We start from the raw sequence: 21,221 nt of genomic DNA, 5'->3' as shown, positions 1-21,221 counted from the left end.
TCCACAGAGTCTCTTCTGAATTGTTGGGTAGTCTCATAACTATGCTTGGCTTCTACAATGAACTACTACTAATGTGAACTATTAATTCTATTAACAGGTAAAAAAAATTTCACCTATTTTGCCACAGAATTGTTATTTTCCATATTTATTTTCTGTAATATGCCACAGTTGTTCCAGATTACCTATTACTGAGTAGTGTCAGCAAAGAAAATGACTTCTTAGTCATCAACTATTAATAGAAATTTTAATATCATATGGCACACAAGAAATGAGATCTCTCACCAGTTAAATCATTCCTGCACACTAAGATAAAACTAAAGCAAATGCTTTACAAAACTTGCTTCCCAAGGACTTTATGTGTGTGTAAGTGCCATAATGAAGATATGAATAGTGGAGAAGTCACTCAGTGACTGAGAGCACTTGTCTTGAAGAGGACAAAGATTTGTTTTCCAGCACCCACATAGTAGCTCTATTTCTTCATGCACAAAAATACTATTTTAATGAAGTAGTTCGCAATCTCTATTTATATCTTTACAGATGCAGATGTATTTATTTCTATTTCCTGTGTATGAATAAACATTCATATTAAAGTATGACTGTGTGCTGTGTATTTGTGATATCCATGGAGGTTAAGAGGGTGAGGAGCCTCTGGAACTGGAGTTAAGAAAGAACCAGCACCACCACAGAGTCCCAGCTAGGCATAACAGCTCACACCTAGCATGCGAGGGGCTAAGACAGGAGTAATACCACGAGTTACACTAGCTTGGGATGCACAGTGAGCTCCAGACCATGGCCCATAGAGATCTAGTCTCAAAAATTGAGAGTTCTGTCTGTTAGTAGCAGTCTCACTTACACCTGAGACATACTTTCAACAGAATACTATTCAGATGCCATAGAAATGAGATGCAGCACTGAGAGATACTACAGTATGAACTTCAAGAGAAATGCCAAGTGAAGGAATGATAAAAGACCACTTAGTATATCAATCATAGGCAAAGTATATATGAGATGCTTAGAGCTAAGGGGGATACAAAGCCTTAAGAGACAAAAAGTATGCAATTTCTTTTTTTATGGCTATAAAAATATTCTGCAAGTAACTGTGGTGATGGTTTTACAACTTTTTAAATTGTTTAAGCCACTGAATTATATATTTGAATCAGTAAACTGTAGGGTTTGAGCTATCTCTTTTTAAAAAGGCCTCCTGCCTAAAGTAGACAACTTTTACTTATTCAATAGTAGAAATTATATCTAGGTTCTCAGACACTGAACAAGGGTAACAGTCAATGATGAATGCTTCCATAAGTTAAATGATTGGGTATATCTAACACTTTCTCTTGACCTGCCCCCTTTTTCAAATGCTTGAGATAGAATCCAGGGCCTTATGCAAGCTGGGACAGCACTCTACCACTGACCTACATCTTCAATGGTCATTTTGATGCTACAGAAATAAAAGCAAGGACTCAGGATGCAGAAGACAGACCATGAGCCTATTATGTACAATGAACTGAACTTGATCCCCATTACTGCAAAAAATAAAGATATAAAGGTACCTGTAATTAATTATTCACTTTATATAACACATCATAATTTTATTTACCTACTAGTCATTTACTCACAAAGAATAAAAAAAAACAAATTTCATGTGATGAGTGATTTTTAGCAGTCTGAAATTTCTCAAGGATACCTCAATATAAATACTTGTTATATTTTTCTGCAGTCATACTATCAGGCTTCTGTTGTTTACAGCAATAAATCTGAACATAGAAAACTCTCACCATTATGTCAGAAGTCATACCTCAAAAACGTCATCATGGTTGACAAGATGCTTCATGTTCCCAGATGGTTTCCTATTTGTAGTCACTGGTGAATTCCCCGCATTGGTCTCGGCTTCAGGCTCACTCGTTTTCGGTACAGAGTTCATATACTTTTCTCTCTCATCAAGCTTGCTCTTTGTTGTAATACTTTCTGATGGCTGCATAAAACATAAAGATCTCATGTAAATTATATATATATATATTCTTGTATTAAATACTACATAAATATAAGTAATATATCGACTTTCAATTCTAAATTAATATTAAAGAAACTATGACTATGTAAATTAGACTCGGAGAGAGAGACATGATTATACTGAAGTACATCATTAGCAAAAGTTACTTTCCTACAAGAAGACTGGAAGGCTGGTGTCGTGAGTCACTTAGTTCAGCATACTCACAAAAGGATATTAGGTAAACCATTTTTCCTGCTGTGAAATGTTCAGTGACTCTAATGGCATGACAGAAGTTTTGTTTGGAGGTGGGGAGCACTGAGAAAAGTGCACTGAAAAATGCATAGCTTAAGAAATTTGTGAGTGCTTCTGAAACAGTCCAGAGAAGTGTCAAATGTCTATAGTATCAATTAGCTAAAAATTGGAATAAAGCAGATTAGTGTCATTAAAACAGGTAGGGAAGAATATTTGTAGAATATTATGTCTTATTATTTGTTCAAGACAAGATTTCTCTGTATAGGCTTGGTTGCCCTGGAACTCTGTAGACTAGGCTGGCCTTAAACTCAGAGATCTGACAGCCTCTGCCTCCTGAGTGCTAGAATTAAAGGCGTGTGCCCTCAACCCAGAAAATATTATAGTTCAAAGCCTTGGAGTCTTGGTTTGGTTTTGTTTTTTTGAGAAACACAGAGGGTTTCTCTGTGTAGGCCTCACTGTTCTAGAACATGCTCTGTAGATCAGGCTAGTCTCAATTCAAAGAACTACCTGCCTCTGCCTCTCAAGTGCTGGGATTCAAGGTGTATGCTACCACTGCCCAGCAGCCAGTGATTGTTTTAAACAGATATCTTGATATTATCCTGATAGAAGATGAGCAATGGGGAATTCAAAAAGTTTAGGATTTAGACATCTGAAAACAAAATTACAAACTAAGTTTCATATAATTAAGATCACCATATCAATTATGTCAAAAGCTTCAGGTCACTACGAACATAGATCGTTACTTGGAACTGAGTTTCCTAACCTTCACACCCTTGTCCTTATTTACAACCTGCTGATCTTCATGTTGTTTTAAATCTCTCCCGGACTCCTCATTAGTTTCTTCATCCTTTAATCTGTGTACAATGGTTTGTACAGTCTTGACCATATTCTTAAGCTCATCTGGGTACGGTGTTGGATATCTCTTTAAGTTTCCCTCCTAGAGAAATAAGAGAAACATGAAATATTAGTACTTTTAACATCAACCTCAGAACTTAATGTATAATCCATCTGAACTGTGAAGACAGATAATGTTTTTTTTTTTTTAAAAAAAACTCTGTTTTTCTCATTATTTATTTATACTGCAAATTGGGCAGTTTCATTTATTTTTCTCTTTCTTTCTTCCAGTGCTAGGGATCAAACTCTGGGCCTTTACATGACAGACAAGAGCTTCCCTAGTGAGCTCTCTCCCTCCCTGAAATATACCTTGTAATGGCAGATATATATTGATCTCAAATCTTTTCGTACGTGACATAATTTGGATTAGTAATTTGGATTGCTTTGGGGTAAGCAATGAATCCAATACGTCTTTGTAAGCACAAATAGCATAACATAGGTATACAGTACACGTTAGTTAGTGAACCTGAAAGAAAAGCTGACAAGACTCACCCTGGGAGGTGCCTCCCTTTCATCTTTGTCTTCATCACATTCAAATGCTACTTGAGCCCGCTGTTTTCTCTGTTCTTCCCACAATGCAGGGTTAAAACTTTCATTATCTGATATGAACATAACTAAAGGAAAGTAAAAGAAAAGCTACTATTATTTTACAATGATTAAAGAAGACTCTTACTCATAATTTTTATTATAAAAACAAGTCTAAGGGGAGATGATAATGCATGCCTTTAATTCCAGCACTCAGAAGGCAGAGGTAGGTGGATGTCTGTGAGTTCGAGGCCAGCCTGGTCTATATAACAAGTTCTAGGATAGCCAGGGCTACAGAGAAACTCTATCTTAGGAAAAAAACAAAACAAAGCCCAGAAACAAACAAAAACAAGTTGATGGCAGTTAAAACTGGTCCAGGACAACAGCAACAAATTCCAGGTGAAAAACAGGCTTTGGCTTTAAGATTTCTTCACCATGACCCGTGTAACTTTTATTTCTTAGGAGCTGATTGGTTTTTGTTCCTAGAAGGATTCATGAAGTTGCCAATTTAAACACTGCAAACACATAGGTTTTGTGTAGGACCCTAAAAAATTTAAGACAAAAAGGCTACCACATCTTCCAATTTTAGAATTCAATTTAGCATTAATTTTTTTCTGTTTTAGAATACTGTTTAGCATTAATATTTCAACATGATGGAAGGATAAAAGGATTTAATGGCAGAATGAGCTCTTCTGTTATAAAATAAAATGAATTACTCTGGTTGCGATTATACACAATATAGATTACATTAAGTACACAAAATACATATTCCACATAAAAATGTAAGGAAACGTTATATTTAATGTAAACTCACTCATTTTCTATCTAATCAAGATATAATGTTAAACTTCAAAGACTTCTACAGGTTTTCTCGAATGGCTTAAAGTAATTCATTCAACTACTATATATCACTTTATGAACATTATACAATACCAAGTATTAAAACTGATGGCTCTACTCAAAATAAAATAAATTATAGTGGGTAAGTAAGAGCAAATCAATAATCTCTCTCTCTCTCTCTCTCTCTCTCTCTCTCTCTCTCTCCCTCTCCCTCTCTCTCTCTCTCACACACACACACACACACACACACACACACACACACACACACACACACACTCTTAATCTCCCAAACATGATGTGAATATGTGAGCATATGACCCTTGTTTGGGTTTTATTTCCCTTTGTAAATTGCCACGTCCAGACTAAAAATGCCTTAAAACAAAAAGTAACAACAGGCCTGCCATTTTGTGTATGTAGTTTTACTTCCTGTTATGTTTTAAAGACAGGACATCCAGTTCCCTATGTAGCTAAGAATAACCTTGATTTTCTGATCCTTTCACCTTCACTTCCAAATGCTAAGAATGTAACACAGGGCTTCCTGAAGGCTAGACAAACACTCTATAACTGAATTACAACCCCAGGCCATTGTGTGCTAGTTGTTGGTTTGTTTAGCTTTTTAGTTTTTTTTCTGTTTTTAAAGATTTGTTTGTTTATATATGTTACGTATGAATGCTCTGTCTGCATCTACACCTGCATGCCAGAAGAGGGCATCAGAAGCCAATATAGATGGTTGTAAGCCACCATGTAGTTGCTGGATATTGAACTCAGGACCTCTAGAAGAGGTCCATGTCTCCAGCACAACGCACTAGTTTTCAAATCGGGGTCTCATGATATAGCTCATGCTGCCTCTCTAAAGTGCAATCTTCTGCTTTAATTTTTCTGAATGTTGGGATTATAAATATGTTTTTGTTTTCATGATTAAGTTCAAGATTTTTACTCTAACTACTTTGTGAATTGCTTAGTATTTACTTAATGAACTGTTTTTGTTCCAACAAATGTAGACTATGGTTCATTGTTGATATTTCTTTGCGGTATCATTAGAAAAGTAAGACATGTATTCAGTTGGTACAGTGCCTCCCTGAGTTCAACTGCTAGCATTACATGAGCCCATTAGCCAGGCAGAGTGGCACTATGCCTGCACTCACAGCAATGGGAAGTCCAAGGTATGACATCAGATGCTCAAGTTCATCCTCACATACACAGTGAGTTGGAGGTCAACTACAGGAAACCCCGGTCCAGAAAATAAAAAACAGGTAACTAGAGCCAGGCAGTTTTCAACAGTCTATTGCTTGGATTCACAGGTAACTCACTTAGGTCTGGTAGTAATTTAAAAATCATTAGTATGTGTGTGCATGTGTGAATGTTTATGAGAAGGAAATTTTGTGGGTTATTTCTCTCCTTCCACCTTTATATGGATTCTGAGAATGCAATTCTTATTACCATTCTTGAGTGTCAAATACTTGTAACTCACTCACTGAGCCATCTTGACAGCCCTTGGGTAGCCACTGCAATCGCCAGGCAGCCTCCAGTGCTCAGGAGTTAGAGCATTTATAAGAGCGCACTCAGAGTCCAGGGCTACGTTAGTGACTGACCGCTTCCTCATTCTCAATAGTTTCTGCTTACTTACGTGTCTTATTATTTTGAATAAGTTCCTTATCTTTGAAGGTTCAGGGTGCCAGGTAGTAGTATTTCCTACCATTACTTTAGAACTGTAGAGTCTAACAAGTCTGGATGTCGAGATACATTCTCTAGTATCTGACTATAGGTCTTCTCTTTAAAGACTTGCCCATGTCCTGAATAATTCAAATGTGTGATGCCACTCTACTGTATAATTTCATAGTTCCTAGATATCTTTAATCCCAATCACATCACCTAAGGGGTTCATAACTATGTTCACCTCTTTGCCACTGAATCCTCTTTCTAAATATTAAGTCACATCCCTAATTGTTGGTAAATGCTCAGGGTTTTAGTCCTATTTCTCTTCCAACCTGCAAAGCCACTCTTCCTTCTTTAATGAAGCTTCCTTTTCATGATACAGTAGTCATTACCACTTCCTTCAAATGCTCTTTCTCCAGTACCAGAAGCAAATTTCTTCCATATCACTGTTTTACCTTCATGTCACTATGGAGGGAAAATGCAATAAAAATTCCCAGAGAGGCTTTCCTGACTAGTATTTCCTTACCTCTTATATTACATATATAACATGTACCAAATATAAATTAGGTAACTTGGAAAATAACTATGTATTTTCTTCTTCCTGTTTAAAACCAATTCCAGCAGGACAGGCATGGTAGTACACAGCTTTAACCTCAGCACTCAGGAAGCAGATGGAGTTGATTCAATGTGAGTTTGAGAAACTCTAGGTCAGCCTGGGCTACAAAGTGAAACTCTTTCTCCAAAAAACCAATTCCTCCACCTAGACTGAAACTTTCATCCCTGTTCTTTCAAATTTCCTCACCATTATCTACTTTTGGAGTATAAAAGGAAAGGGGTTTTACTTAGTTCTATCAGCACCTGTCACATAGGTTGGCAAAACCAGAGTAAGCTCAATGTAAACAAAGTGTGTTTCTCTCAAGTTGGTGTAAAACTACAACTGAACAGTATCATTCACTATCTTATTCATTGGTTTCTGAGAAGTAATGAGTAAAGAAAAATATTTCTTTGACATTCAAAGGAAATTCATCATCCTCTTGACAATACTACTGTTTCCCATAGGCTCCCATTGAAATACTTGGTTCCTAAGTCTGAAATGTTAGGAGCTGGGCTGTGCAGGAAAAACGTGCCTCTAAAGGTTAACGCCTGTCCCCAGCCACCACCTCTGCTTCTGTGATGCCTTGACATGTACTTCTCTGGATCTACTTATGTCTGCCTCATTAAGATGAAATGAGACTTCTGAAACCAGGAACTAAAACAAAGCTTTCTTCCTTTGTTTCTCCTGATTCTTTAGTCTTAATAATGCAAAAGCCTGGCTGATACAGTAAGAATCTCTGAGAGTCCTATAAATAATATCACTACATAATATGATCAAATAATTATCCTTTTGGTAGTAAAGAATGTTAGTACTTAAAATATTTGTAAGAAATAAAACGATTTCCTAGTTCACAGAGGATAACATTTTAATGTTCTATTTACAGAATGACATACCATTTCAGTAAAGGGCCATATAATAAAGTACTTCTGTTGCTAGCACTCAAGTATAGGCTAGAAGTAGTCAAGGACAGTAATTGGCTGGTTCAAAAGGAACTGGTAAAGTAATTTAAAAATGAGGAAATAGAAGCTTAACCACCTAACTTGCCACGGCATATTTTACTTTTATTCTATGTGTATGTGTGTTTTATGTATGCCTGGGGCCCATGGAGTCCAGAAGACTGATTGATCACCTTGAACTGGAGTTACTAGCAGCTATAAGCTGCCAAGGGGATGCTGGGGACAGAATCTGGGTCCACTGGAAAAATAGAAAATGCTCTTAATTACTGAGGCTCTTTCCAGCTCCCTGGAAGAAGATATGTTAGACTAACAGTGCACTTTTCTTCAACATTATATATTGAGTTAATTTCTAAGTAATTTCAGACCATAGTTATTTTCACTGTCTTAAATAAGGGAGGAAAGACACATACCTACATAACCTACCTACCTACCTACCTACCTACACACACACACACACACACACACACACACACACACACACAAAAGACATTTCAAGTATAATTTTAAAAATGTTATACACACACGGAGAACAATTTATAAATATATGAGGCTGGAGAGATTGCTCAGTGGTTAAGAGTACTGGATGCTCGCTGGGGATTTAGCTCAGTGGTAGAGCGCTTACCTAGGAAGCGCAAGGCCCTGGGTTCGGTCCCCAGCTCCGAAAAAAAGAACCAAAAAAAAAAAAAAGAGTACTGGATGCTCTTTTAGAGGTCCTGGCTCACAACAATCTATAATGAGATTTGATAGTATCTTCTGAATATATTAAATATACCAGAAATAGTTTGGACCTCTGTCTTCACACACTAATCCACAAGTACACACTTGTGGCCAGTATGAAATAATATAGTCTCTTTTGATGGGCAAAACCCAGGAAGTAACTTAGCAGTAACATATGGTCAAAGACTATAGATTCACAGATGACCTTGGTCTAGTGTGTAGATTGCAAGGGCATTCTATATTTTAGTACAAACTGCTAATCACACAATGTTAACATGCACACTCAACATTTAGCTAAGGACTATTGAAATAAAGAAAGCTACAGTTAATAACATTATCAATGGAACTTAAAGAAAACAAACCTCTAAGTTCAACTCAGAGATGTTACTTATCATCCAACTACTGAAAACTTTCTGACCAATTTTCCAAACTCTCGATGAAATAATAAAAAATTCTGGGGCTAAGAATTCTCTTGGTACTTAGTTAAAGGGAAGGGGAGAAAGTAATTTTCAATTCCTACCATCTTCAGTCCTTGGCTGCTGAGGGAACATGTAATTAGTAAGCACCATTTTCTGAGTTTCTGAATCAGTTTCTTTTTGAAGAGGTATCAGAGGTTTGGACTAGGAAAAAAAATAAATTGTTAATAAAAAAAAAACCTACAAAAATACATATCTAACAATCCCTTTAATGACCACTACCAATTTTATAAAGTGTCAAGGTGCAAGCTAGAAAAACACATTTGTGTATAAATATAATAGCACTATGAACACTCATTTGAAACCATGGAGAAATCTAAAAAATGAAAATTAAATATTAGTAAAAGACAGATTCAATATATCCTAATTATTACTGAAAAAAATTTACAAGATATCAATAAACCAAGACTATCTATGGCCTATGAATTATTTATTACATAGTAATTGTACTAATAAAGTTATAAAACACATTTCTGTTTTATATTATTTTCTGTCTCCAGCATTTCCTTTTACAAAAATGCTTTTAAGGGAAAAATATTTGCAAGGCTTAAACTAATTATCTAAACATTTATTCCAGTCGCTAAACAGACAGCAAGTTGAACACTGCTTCTCTCTTACGCTCTCTCCGTCAACAGTACCAACAGGACACATTTTGGAGGTCTCAGGGATTTCAAACTTCATTCTTTTCTTACTATATTTCTTCTAATGGTTAATAAATAGTATCAATTCCTATTTTACATAAGTATACCTAAAATTCTACCAGTAACAGCCTTAAGTGATTCCATGTAGATAAGGAAATAGAAGTGAATCCTATCAGTCATTCTTTGGACAAACTCTTGTTAAAACATGATTTCAGCCTCAAATCTTACTCCCAAATATTTTAAAATTTTGGTTCCTCCTTGTTAAAAAATATACTGTCCTATATTTTCAAATCTGATCATTCTACTTGATTTCCTCAAATAACAGAATGGTAGTCCTACTCTTTCCTAAAGACCTCTCTCTTGACATCTCAAGTCCAGGTTGGTTCTTCTTTCATGCTCCGTTTCCCACAACCCAGACAGGGTGACACTACTTACACTGCCTTTGGGCACATCCTGGTCTACATTCAAATATAAAAACACTCCTGCACTACCATCATCATCCTGGTTTCTAAATTCAATCTCTTTCTTAATACCCACCAATCCCCTCCACTCTCCATAATACTTATCATCCAGGAGAAGCATGCTTAATTGAAATTTTTAAAATATCCCAAAAAATTGAAAACACTGAGCATAGACATGATTGTCACAAGTAGAAAAGAACACATTTGACCTCAAGAGACAGCATGATAAAAGCATGAAATTGATTTTTAAATGTTACATAAAATTATTTTCAGGATATATAGGTAAGCAATGCATGAAACACTAATAAAGTTTATATTTAGACTTTGATTCTTAGTCCATTAATTGTGATTATTAAAAGAAAATTTTAAATCTCCAAAATATACCATCCTAAGCATGTTAGTTAGTCTGCATTCCTACCTTTCTTATACCAATTATTTACACAGTCATAGTTCAACTGATACAAAGTATAAATAACACAGACAGACTTTTGGCCTATAGCTTCTTAGTGTGCAAAGAAGAAAAGAAGACCCCAGTAAATGGCATTATCAAAATTATCTAGGGCATTTTAAAAATCAATTTCCCTGAAAGTATTTTGCTATTATTCTTTTATTACATGACCCACTGTATATACCAAACCAACACATTTAAAAATGGGTCAACTGAATGAATGGCATGTGAATTAAACCTCATAAAATTTATAACTAGCCATTACTACTTATGGAGTACATAAAACAGAGAAAATAATTTAATCAAGCTTTTCTAGTTTCCTTGAATGCCTAACTATTGATCTATAATCTCATTTAATTTCAGGTACTCACTTCTTTTGTCCTAACATTAGGACATCGGTATTCTTGCCCTAAATCTAAAATAACTCATTTGCTAAATATAAATACTTAACAGCATTTTATTTCAAAGCATTAAGCATTAGATGCAGAAGGCAGCAAAAGAAGTATCTTCACTGAGTTTGCAGTATAGAAGAGGGATGATATACCTAACAAAGCTGGCTATTACAAACGTCGTCACAGGCTGACAAGGTGTAGGTACTAGAGGACACAGGAGGCTGCCACTCACTTAACAAACAGGACAGCACTGCTAAGAGGTTTAAGGTGAGGAAAGAGAATAAAGTAGGCAGGGCAAAGAATGTTCTCAAAGAGAACTCAAGTTGGTGGAAAGAACGAATGTGTAAAGGGTAAAGAAATAGCTACAGCATGAACGAGACCTTGAGGCCTATGATCTGCAGGAAACCACCAACATAATTTAGGGAGTTGAGTGCAAGGCTAAGACTGAGAGATCATGTGAGTCACACTCTTAGTGTGATAAGGGGCTGTTAGCAGTAGAGGCAGAGATCCAGAGTGTGTCAGCGATCTGAGTCAGCCCTGTCCATTTGTAAGTATCCAGGAGCTATACTTTTTTTTAAGGCAAAGAGATGATCTAGTGCTTGGCTAGTAGAGGGGAGGCTCTGGGTTTGAGTCCTATTAGGGGTAGGAGGGAAGCTGGGCTATCAAGATAGCATATGCCTATAATCTGGGCATCCCACATACCAAGACAAGAGGATTTTGAGTTCAAGGTCAGCCTGGGCTGCATAGCAAGTTCTCAGGAGAAAAAGTGGAGGCAGGGAGAGGTCAAAAGAGATAAAAATAATTTTAATAATGCACTCAGTTTAACCTTATTAAAAACGTTACAATTTTCAGCATAAAATCCAAAATAAAAATTATAAATGAAAATTTCACATTTTTCAGATCACCCCAGGGCAAAAATTTAGAATATAGTTAATTAGATGGTATCTGACTTCGGATTAAGCACGCATGATACCCCTGGGTTCTGCACTGAACAGGAAGGTATACATGAAATGACAAACACAAGGTATTATCCAATACTCCTGAGAACCCGGTGATGGACTGGGCTGTCACAGTGATGGTAGTAAAGACTGCACTCCTGTGTTTGACTCCATAAAACATTTCTCAGTGAGCTAAGGATCCCACGAAACATTTGGGGCACAAGACTAGGTATGCCGTCTTAGGGGAAGCCGAATCTGAGATAGCTAGGTATCAATATTGGAGAGATACTTGGCTCTCTGTATGATCCAGACATAGCTACTAGGTTAAAGATATTGCCAGATGTAATGAGAAATATGGAAAGTAATTTGAAGGATAGTGTACAGAAAATAAAGCAGAGGGATGTCATTCTGAAAGCCACTGAGAGAAGAGCCGTTAGTAAGCAGCAGAGGCAGGTGCGGACAGCAGGCAACGCTCTAAACCCACCACTCTCACCGCGCCTGCCAGTCATCGTCTCACCAAGACTGCTCAGTTTTCATCTTTCAATTCCCTTTCATTTGTTCCTTTCTTTACTACGTGGCAACATTTCACTTCAACCACTCTCTTCTCAATAACCAAGATCTCTTTCCTGTGATGGCCTTCTCTTATACCTAGGTTGGCAGTTCTATTCACAGACCAGTCATGATGGCATACACCTTTAATCCCAGCACGCAGGAGGCATAGGCATAGACATAAGCATAGGAACAGGCACAGGGACAGGGGCCGAGGGGCTGAGAGAAGAGGAAGGGCAAGGGAATGGGACAGGGGCAGGGGCAGGAGGATCTCTATGAATTTATGACTAGACTGGTCTACATAACAAAGTGCCAGGCCAGTCAAAGCTGTACCAAGACATCCCTTATACCCATCTCAAAACACCAAATAAAATAAAGTATTTGTATCACAAAACTAAACAAAATATTATCACTCCAAATCTCAAAATTAATTATAAAAGTATCTCCTTTTTCTACTACTATTACAAATTTCTGCTTTATTACATCCCCACAAATCTGCAATGTTATTCCATTGGGGGCTGTAAAGACAGCTCAGTGGTTAACAGCTCTTACAGTGGACCTTGGTTTGGTTCCCAGCTCCCACATGACAGCTTACAACCACCTGAAACTGTAACTCCAGTTCTAGGGAATCCTATGCCCTCATCTGACCTTTTCAGGTACCAATCACATATACATACATTCATGCAAAACACTTAAACAAACAAAATAAAAATTAAGAAAACAGAAATCAACCTAAATGTTCATCAGTGAATGACTGGCTAAAGACAGTGTAGCACACACACATAATGAAACACAAGTAAGTCTTTAAAGGAAAGAATATCTTGTGAAACAAAAAGATAACTATCACATGATGTCATTGAAAGAGGAAAACTCAAAGAACGAGAATAAAATGTTCTAATGGACTTCGGGTGAGAGTGTATTGGAACATGTTGGTTCAAGCACATAAAGCTGATAGAATAAATTCAAGAGCTCTACTGTAGACTATGGTAATTTCACTCAGAAATATTTTAACACTCGAAATTGCTGAATTGATTTTATGTGCACTCAAAACAAAGTGACAATCACAGGAAGGCACAATACAAAGTTACGTGGAGTGGAGTAGATTGCCTCATCTTTATAGTTTTGTGGTTTTGGAAATTTGCTAAAATACAGTAAAATTTATTACTCATCTATCTATGTGTTAAAAGTGTTTCTAAATACAGAAAGATAAATGTAATTTTACATGTGAACCAAGGTATAACTGTCAAGTGGCTCTATATAAACTAAAGAGTATCATTATATATGCTTGGAAAAGAATATATATTGTTATATACATGAAAATGTGTACTATATATATGAAAAATACATACAACTGGAATTCTAGCCAAATTTACTAGGTCAATGCCTACCTGATTATCTGACAGCCACATAGCAGTCAACTGTTGTAGCTTTGTAAAGCTAAAAGGCAAATTCTTTAACCTGAATGGAAAAAAAAATTAAACTTAAATAATAAAAGATTACATCAGAAACAGTGGTATAGCACTTACCTAGCATGAACCCTATCTTCCTACCTCCTACCACCAAAAAAATAACGAAAATGAAAATATAAATCACCTGAACAATGCTATATAATGGTATATTCAGGTAAGATTTAAAAAAAGAAAGTAAAGCCACGTGCATACGTTAATATAGGAGAAAGGACAAACACATTATCCAGTCTTAAATAGCATATGCGCCAGCCCAGGGGAGGCTGTATTTCCTGAGGGTGAGGAGTACCTTTGTCCACAATGTAAGATACGAAAAGCAACCTCCAATATTAGTACAAACCCTTCTAGGTATGTCTGACAACTCTGTTCTAGGACTGGTACATTAACTTATCTAATATTAGCATTCCTACTTTTTTTTAATAAACTGAAAAAAATCAAATCTGCTAAAAAAATAAAAACTGTCCATTCCATAAAGAACGGCAAGGCTACATTGAGTACTTACTCACAAAACGGCTTGTGTTTTGTATTCAGAGAACCAAAGCTGTAGTGATTGTTTTTAAAAACACTGCACTGTTTAGGGGTCCATTACTATTTTAAGATGATAACATGTAAAAACAAAGTGACCTATGTGTTTATTACTGTCCAATTAAAATAGGATTTTAGTGGCTTAAAAGAAAATGTCTCCATAAGCTCATAGGGAGTGAGACTACTATTGTGGCCTTGCTGGAGTAGATGTGACTTTGCTGGAAGAAGTGGGTTGCTAGGCAAGGGTTTGAAGGTCTTAGAACCTCAAAAGCTAGGCCTACTGGCTAGGTCACATCCCACTGCCTACAGACTGCATGCAGAACTCAGCTCCTTCTTCCAGCAATCATGCTGACTGCACGCTGCCGTGCTTTAGCACCATGATGACACTGATTGAACCTCTGAACCTGTAAGCCAGGCCTTAAAATGTTGTCCTTATAAGAGTTGCCTTTGGTCACGTGTCTCTTCACAGAAAATGAAAAACCTCAACCTCGCAATCACTGTTCAGTTCTAGCAATCATAGTGGTCAATCTGTTTGGCTCTGCACTTTGGCTTTTGGGCTCAAGCTGCGTGAGTAAATCTCGCCCAGAAAAACATTAAGCCAAGATTACATTAAAAAGTTGTTTTGCTCAACATCAAGCAGTATTAAGGTGAATTTGGGACTTTAGGAATTGAAGGTCACATTTTGTAGTAATTGTGTTGGCTGAAATGAACCATGACAATCACAATATATTAAGTAACATCATATAAACTTTGTCCATTCTTTTAATTAAAAAATTTAAGAAACATCATGTAAATCCCATTCATTCTTTTAATTAAAAAATTTAAATATATGTAAAGAGAAATAAGCTTCAACTAGTGTAGTATTTCATATGAAACTTTAACTTTATTCAATGTATTCTATAAGCCAACTAAAGATTACAAACCTATTATCACTTAAATTGATAACTTTTAATTTCTGCATATCACCCATTTCCTCTGGAAGCGTCTCTAGTTTATTAGAATGGAGAAACAGCACAGTTACATTTTTCCAGTTTCCAATCTGAAAGAGAAAGAAACTGGAGATCACAAACCTGGGATATAAACTGAAAATATTAATATATCTGAAAGTTCTCAAAAATACTCTTTACATTTGCAAAAATATTACTTTTCTAGTAACTATTCCTTTTAAATCAAAAGAAAAGCATTTAGGAACATCTTCAAAGTTATACAGCATGTTGTTATTCAGATAATATATAACTTAATTAATTAACTATTTTAGAAAGAAATAAAACACAAACCTACTTAAGCTATTTAAAGAGCAGGCAGAAATGTAAAATAAATGTAAAATGCTGTACCTCTGGGGGTAGCTGTTGTAAGTAATTGTGATCTGCAGCAAATGTTCTTATGTTTGTGAGCTGTCCAATTGAGGAAGGGCAGCCTTCAATTTCATTGAAACCGTAATCCAGTTCTTCTATTGATCTTTTAACCTTAATAATAAATAGTAACACACGTTTTTTTTTTTTTTTTTTGTTTTTTTTCGGAGTTGGGGACCGAATCCAGGGCCTTTACGCTTCCTAGGCAAGCGCCTACCACTGAGCTAAATCCCAACCCCAACACACGGTTTTTAAAATCTGTACTATACTCAAAACTTAACATGAACTTTAGCAAACAACCATAATAAAATTTAATAAAGTGCTTACTTAATGTTATCAATAATAAGCCTATTTTCATTATAAAAATAACTAAAATATGTGTCAATTACTTATTTTAAATGTTTGTGGAATCTGCTTTAGATGCTCCTTGTGTGAATCTGTAAATCTCTGAAACGCATGCTGAGAAGCATACTAAGTTAACAGTAACATTTTCCAGGGTCTATATGTTCACACACAACTCACCCTCCTATTGAGTCTGGTAGATACATTAATTGATTTTCATCTATTTTAAGAGTTGTGACATTTTTCAATGAACCTATTAAGAAAAAATAATAAATCATTTTCAGCTTAGATTAGAAAGCAAGTCCATCAACAGTCAATGTGAAACACTTTAGATTTGACAAGAATTAGAAAACATGATTAATAAATCTACCTACAAGAGATACTATCCCAACATCAGCCACTCTTACTCTCTTGCCAAATACTTGCTAACTTCATGCACCTCGTGTGTGTGTGTGTGTGTGTGTGTGTGTGTGTGTGTGTGTGTGTATGCATGCACGTGCTACATGCATGTACTTGTAGAGGGAAGAGGTAAAGCCCGGGTATCCTTCCACAGAAGCTGTCCTCCCTGTTTTCTGAGCCAGGCTCTTCTTGTACTGGGACATGGGGCTCATATAAGGTTACACTGGAAGGCTACAGAGCCCAGGGATATGTCTCCTCAGTGCTGAGAACAGAAGTGCATGCACCATTAAGGCTGACTTTTAATGTTAGTACATGAAATCAAACCATGTCTTTAGGGTCTGCTTGTAAGCCCCTTTTTAACCGAGTATCTTCAGCCCCAATGCATTCCCTTTTTTAACCTAATTTTGATAATAAATCGGTTTATACCCACCCCAAACTAAAATACAAACACACAAGAAGATGGATATTGCCCCACTGTTCACTTTGTTCGCATAATTCACATTCCAAAGACGGTGTCTTTAGAACCAATTTGCTGAATTAATAAAGAAACAGCAGGACGAAGGATGTTTATCACTAAATAAGAAAACAGTATATATAAATAAATATATCTCAATTTGAATATTGAAAGTACTGGTTAAATGAGGATAGAATTCTAAAATGTAAAAATATGCTTGACTTTAAAACAACTGGTGCATTTCACATTTCACCTGAGAAATATTTTAGCTTTTTCTATCACATCACCTTGAACTCTTAAGGTTTTAGACTTTTCATCAAAGTGATCTATCTCCTAATACTTCATCAAACAAACAATTTCAAAATAGATTTAAAACAAATTGTAGACTGTTGCAAATTTTAAAAAGTCCTTCATTTTCTTATCTGTCAGTCAACAGTGAAGTAACTACAGTTTCCAAATAATGGCTAGGAATCCAAGAAAACCTAGGGGCTAGCTTCGTTGTGAACAATTTATTGAAGTTATAAAAATGGAATTTGCTTAGGATAAGAAAAAATATCAAAAACAGTAAGCAGTTCAGTGTGCAATGGAGCACGTCAGGGAACTGCCAAGTAACATCTGTGTGACAGCACAGTGAGATGTTAACAGGAATACAGAGTGTCTATGGAGGTCTGGAGTCAAAACAGACATCTTTAGTAACTTAAAAAAAAAAAAATGGTTTGAAAGCAATACAGACCAATAGTCTCAGGCAGCTGCTGAAGGGAATTACTTGATAAGAGGAAGTCCTGGAGATTTTCGCATGTTGAAATTCCTTCTTCAACCATTTCAATATTATTTTTAGAAACATCCAAGTATGTGAGCTGCCTCAAACTACCAATAAACTATAAGTAAAAGACAAAAAAATACCATTATTATATCAAATAATTTTTAAAATTTAAATTAATAATTAAATGTGAATGCTTTCTAAATGTAACCAGACATGTTTAATAATGAAGATAAGGATTAATATTAGTCAAGCAGAGTTATGGTTTTCTTGGGGAAATATTCATCACCTCCTGTGGAATGGAGAGGCTGTTATGTCTTCTTAAGATATAAGAGCATGTAATTTCTAAGTTGATAAAGCAAATATCATTTTAGTTTAACTATTTCTAGAAAGACTGAATTGGTACTAATAGAAATATGTTTTTTCATTAGTAAAGACCATTTTTAATAAAATTTGTTATGGAAGTTTTTAGATTTTAATCAAGAATGGGTACATGGTTTTTAAAAACGATAATTTGTTTCAAAGTGCTTAAGAACAAACTAAATAAAAAATTAACTAAATGATTAAAAATATCTTTTGAATGTACGATTCAAATATTGAAAAAGAGAGGCAGTAATAAATGAAGAACCGCTGAGATTGTCATGTACATACCCCTGGAATAAAAGTCAGTCTATTGCCATCCATCCAAAACTCTCTCAATCCACTCAGTTGTTCAAGTACTTCAGGCTGTTGACACAGGAGGGAAGAAGTCGGTTAATTTCCGAGACTGGGTACCTGGCCCTGGGATTTCCAAGGTAATCTTCAGTCAGAACATGAGAGGAGAGAAGAGCAGGAAGCACTGCCAAGTGTGCACACTCGTGTATGAACTACGGTTATCAATCGGAAAACCAAAGTTTTCAAAAGTAGATCATATAAATTTAAGTTCTGAATTACCCAATTGGGTCATATATTTATATAATTGATAATTAAATGGGACCCACTATTTAAAATGTATAATTAAAATATCACTATTATCAAGAGATAGAACCTTTTAGAAAACTTTAGGAAAAAGGTCAAAAGTGAAAAAAGTCAATATATGATTCCCCACTCGTGTGTGTGTGTGTGTGTGTGTGTGTGTGTGTGTGTGTGTGTGTGCATGTTTACATGTGTGCATGCAGGAAGGTGAAGAGAGATCCAGATGCCCAGAACTATAGTTACAAGTTGTGATCTGTCCAATGTGGATGCTGGGAACTAAACACAAGTCCTTTGACTGAAAGAAGAACATGACAACAATATTTTATGTAAATTCCAGAGAGAAAATCAGAATATGTAAAGGGAAATTATACATGGTACAGAAGAGCTAAGCTCACCAACCCCCTTACGTTGCTGTGAATCTTGGTATCTTGTTCTCTGTACACTGGATTGTACAACCCCTTGAAGTTATATGTCCCTTAGCCCAAAGACCCACATATAATCATTACGTATGCAATGGAAAAGGGTATGATCATGAACGGCACGAGTCATACTTTAAATTCATATAGTTCTTATTTATTACTAACAAATACAGGTAAGTTTTAAGCTGTAACTTCAGTTAAAAAAATAATTCACTTTTATAGAAGTTTTTTTTACCATTGTTAATTCTAGCAGTAGTAAGTGTTAGGGGATTGATTTTTGTTTAGCTGTACTCCCATGTGGTGGGATTACTGGTGTAGACTACCTGGCCTATTTTCCAAATACTGTTTTGTTATTCTGACTGTGACATTTATACAAATTCTTTTTTTTTCAAAGGATGATTCTGAAAGCTAATAGGACTCACAAAACAAGGACGAAAAGGATAACTTAGGGAGCACAGCATGCACTTTACATTAAGTGTGCCTTTGCAAATATAGAAAAGCAATCACAAATCATCTTCAGTTAGAATATGAAAGAGTGGGCTAGACCAGTGGATAAGTGGTAAAAGTGTATGCTCAGTGGTTAAGAAAACTGCCGCTCTTTCAGAGGACCTGAGTTCCATCTCCAGAGCATGCTGGCTCATAAATATCCGAAAGTCCAGTCCCGGGGACCCGGCATCCTGCAGTCTAGCCTCGTCTCTTCAGGAGCCAGGCACACAGTGGTGTACAGACACACACACAAAGGCAAAACACCCATACATGCAACAGTACTTCAGAGAAAGTGTAAGGTATTCCAAATACCCTGGTATTTTACCGACTATTGTTAAAATGCACAAAACGCACAAGAGAGATTCTTGTTCTTGACACTATTGTTTGAAAACTGTGACTTTCAGTTATTAAATACCTTCTTTTTTTTTTTTAAAGGCACCTGGCTTATTTTCTCAGCTATTTTTTAAAACCTACTTAAATACAAACACTGCATACTTTTGCCATTCCTTTCAGATTCACTTAGAATACAAAGAACAAATTCAACTGACAGATCTCAAGGCAAAATCAAAACTAGTAGTTTACCCTCAATAATTTTCTTTTTAAGCAGTAAGTAAAACTAGGAGCTGTGCAACATAAGGCACATTTGATGGGTTCCCCCACCCACTTGTAAACTGTCAGATTTTCTACTAACATAAAAACATTTTCATTATCTCTTCCACAGACTTCTCATCAATTTCCTATTTTGTCGAACCATTTGTCAGATTATTCTTTGGTTAATTTTTTTTTTACTTCTGAACTCCACAGGAACGAAACATACTTATATGGTGCACACTGGACTTAAAGAGTTCGGGTTAAGATTTTTAAAAAAAGAACTGGGCAGTTTCACCTAATTTTTACCAGAAATATTATCATTTGCACATTGTACTCCTGATCAAAGGCTGGACTTATGGCCAGTGAAACTTAGAGGACTTACCACTTCTGTGAATTCATTACTTCCCAAATCCAGTCTTTCCAGCTGGGTCAGTCTATTCATGGTTCTATTGACAAAGTAACAAAGAATTAATCATACAGAAATATCAACAACACAGACACTTTCAAATCTCATGGTTTAAAACATACCCATATAATGGAGAAACCTTTCAGAGGTTTTGTTAAGAATACAAGCAGAATTAAATACTAAGTTAAATTAAAGCAACACGAGTTGTAGAGATGGTACAATGCTTGTAAGTACTTGCTCTTCCCCAAGAGGACTAGGGGTTCAATTCTTAGCACTCACATGGTAGTTCACAACCATTCACAACTATAGCTCCAGGGTATCCAATGCCTACTTCTGAACTCCACAGGAACCAAACATACTTATATGGTGCACACTTATACATACAGGCAAAAACACTCACACATAAGATGGGTACATCTAATAAGAAAAAATTATAAGTTAAAGCAATAATATATCATGTTCAACATTCACCCAAGAGGTTAATATTTCTTTGTAAAAAAAAAAAAAATTAAAATTAAGTGCAAGGCCCTGGGTTCGGTCCCCAGCTGCAAAAAAAAAAAAAAAAAAAAAAAAATTAAAATTAAAGCAACAGCAGGGGGTTTGTTTTAGGAAATCTACAGTCAGTTCTCAGCACCTCTGCAGTGGCTCACAATCATACCTAATTCCAGTTTTCATGGACCTGCTGCCATGTCTGACCTCTGCAGGCACCCGGTACATTCAGACAAAACATTCATACA

At 35.9% G+C, this 21,221-nt stretch overlaps 1 protein-coding gene across 1 annotated transcript in view; it reads right to left on the bottom strand.

The window, feature by feature from the left end:
- The window catches only part of Erbin (erbb2 interacting protein), a 100,697-nt gene that overhangs the window by 22,074 nt on the left and 57,402 nt on the right, over positions 1 to 21,221 (bottom strand). The window contains 11 exon segments of the mRNA XM_032898960.1: positions 1,796 to 1,972; positions 3,006 to 3,179; positions 3,629 to 3,750; positions 8,946 to 9,045; positions 13,719 to 13,788; positions 15,245 to 15,360; positions 15,656 to 15,787; positions 16,192 to 16,268; positions 17,602 to 17,746; positions 18,280 to 18,354; positions 20,461 to 20,524. Of these exon segments, the coding sequence (XP_032754851.1) occupies positions 1,796 to 1,972; positions 3,006 to 3,179; positions 3,629 to 3,750; positions 8,946 to 9,045; positions 13,719 to 13,788; positions 15,245 to 15,360; positions 15,656 to 15,787; positions 16,192 to 16,268; positions 17,602 to 17,746; positions 18,280 to 18,354; positions 20,461 to 20,524 (1,252 nt within the window).

Source organism: Rattus rattus, chromosome 3 (genome assembly GCF_011064425.1).
Source record: "Rattus rattus isolate New Zealand chromosome 3, Rrattus_CSIRO_v1, whole genome shotgun sequence".
Lineage (NCBI taxonomy): Eukaryota > Metazoa > Chordata > Mammalia > Rodentia > Muridae > Rattus > Rattus rattus.
This window is presented reverse-complemented; position numbering and strand designations above follow the sequence as displayed.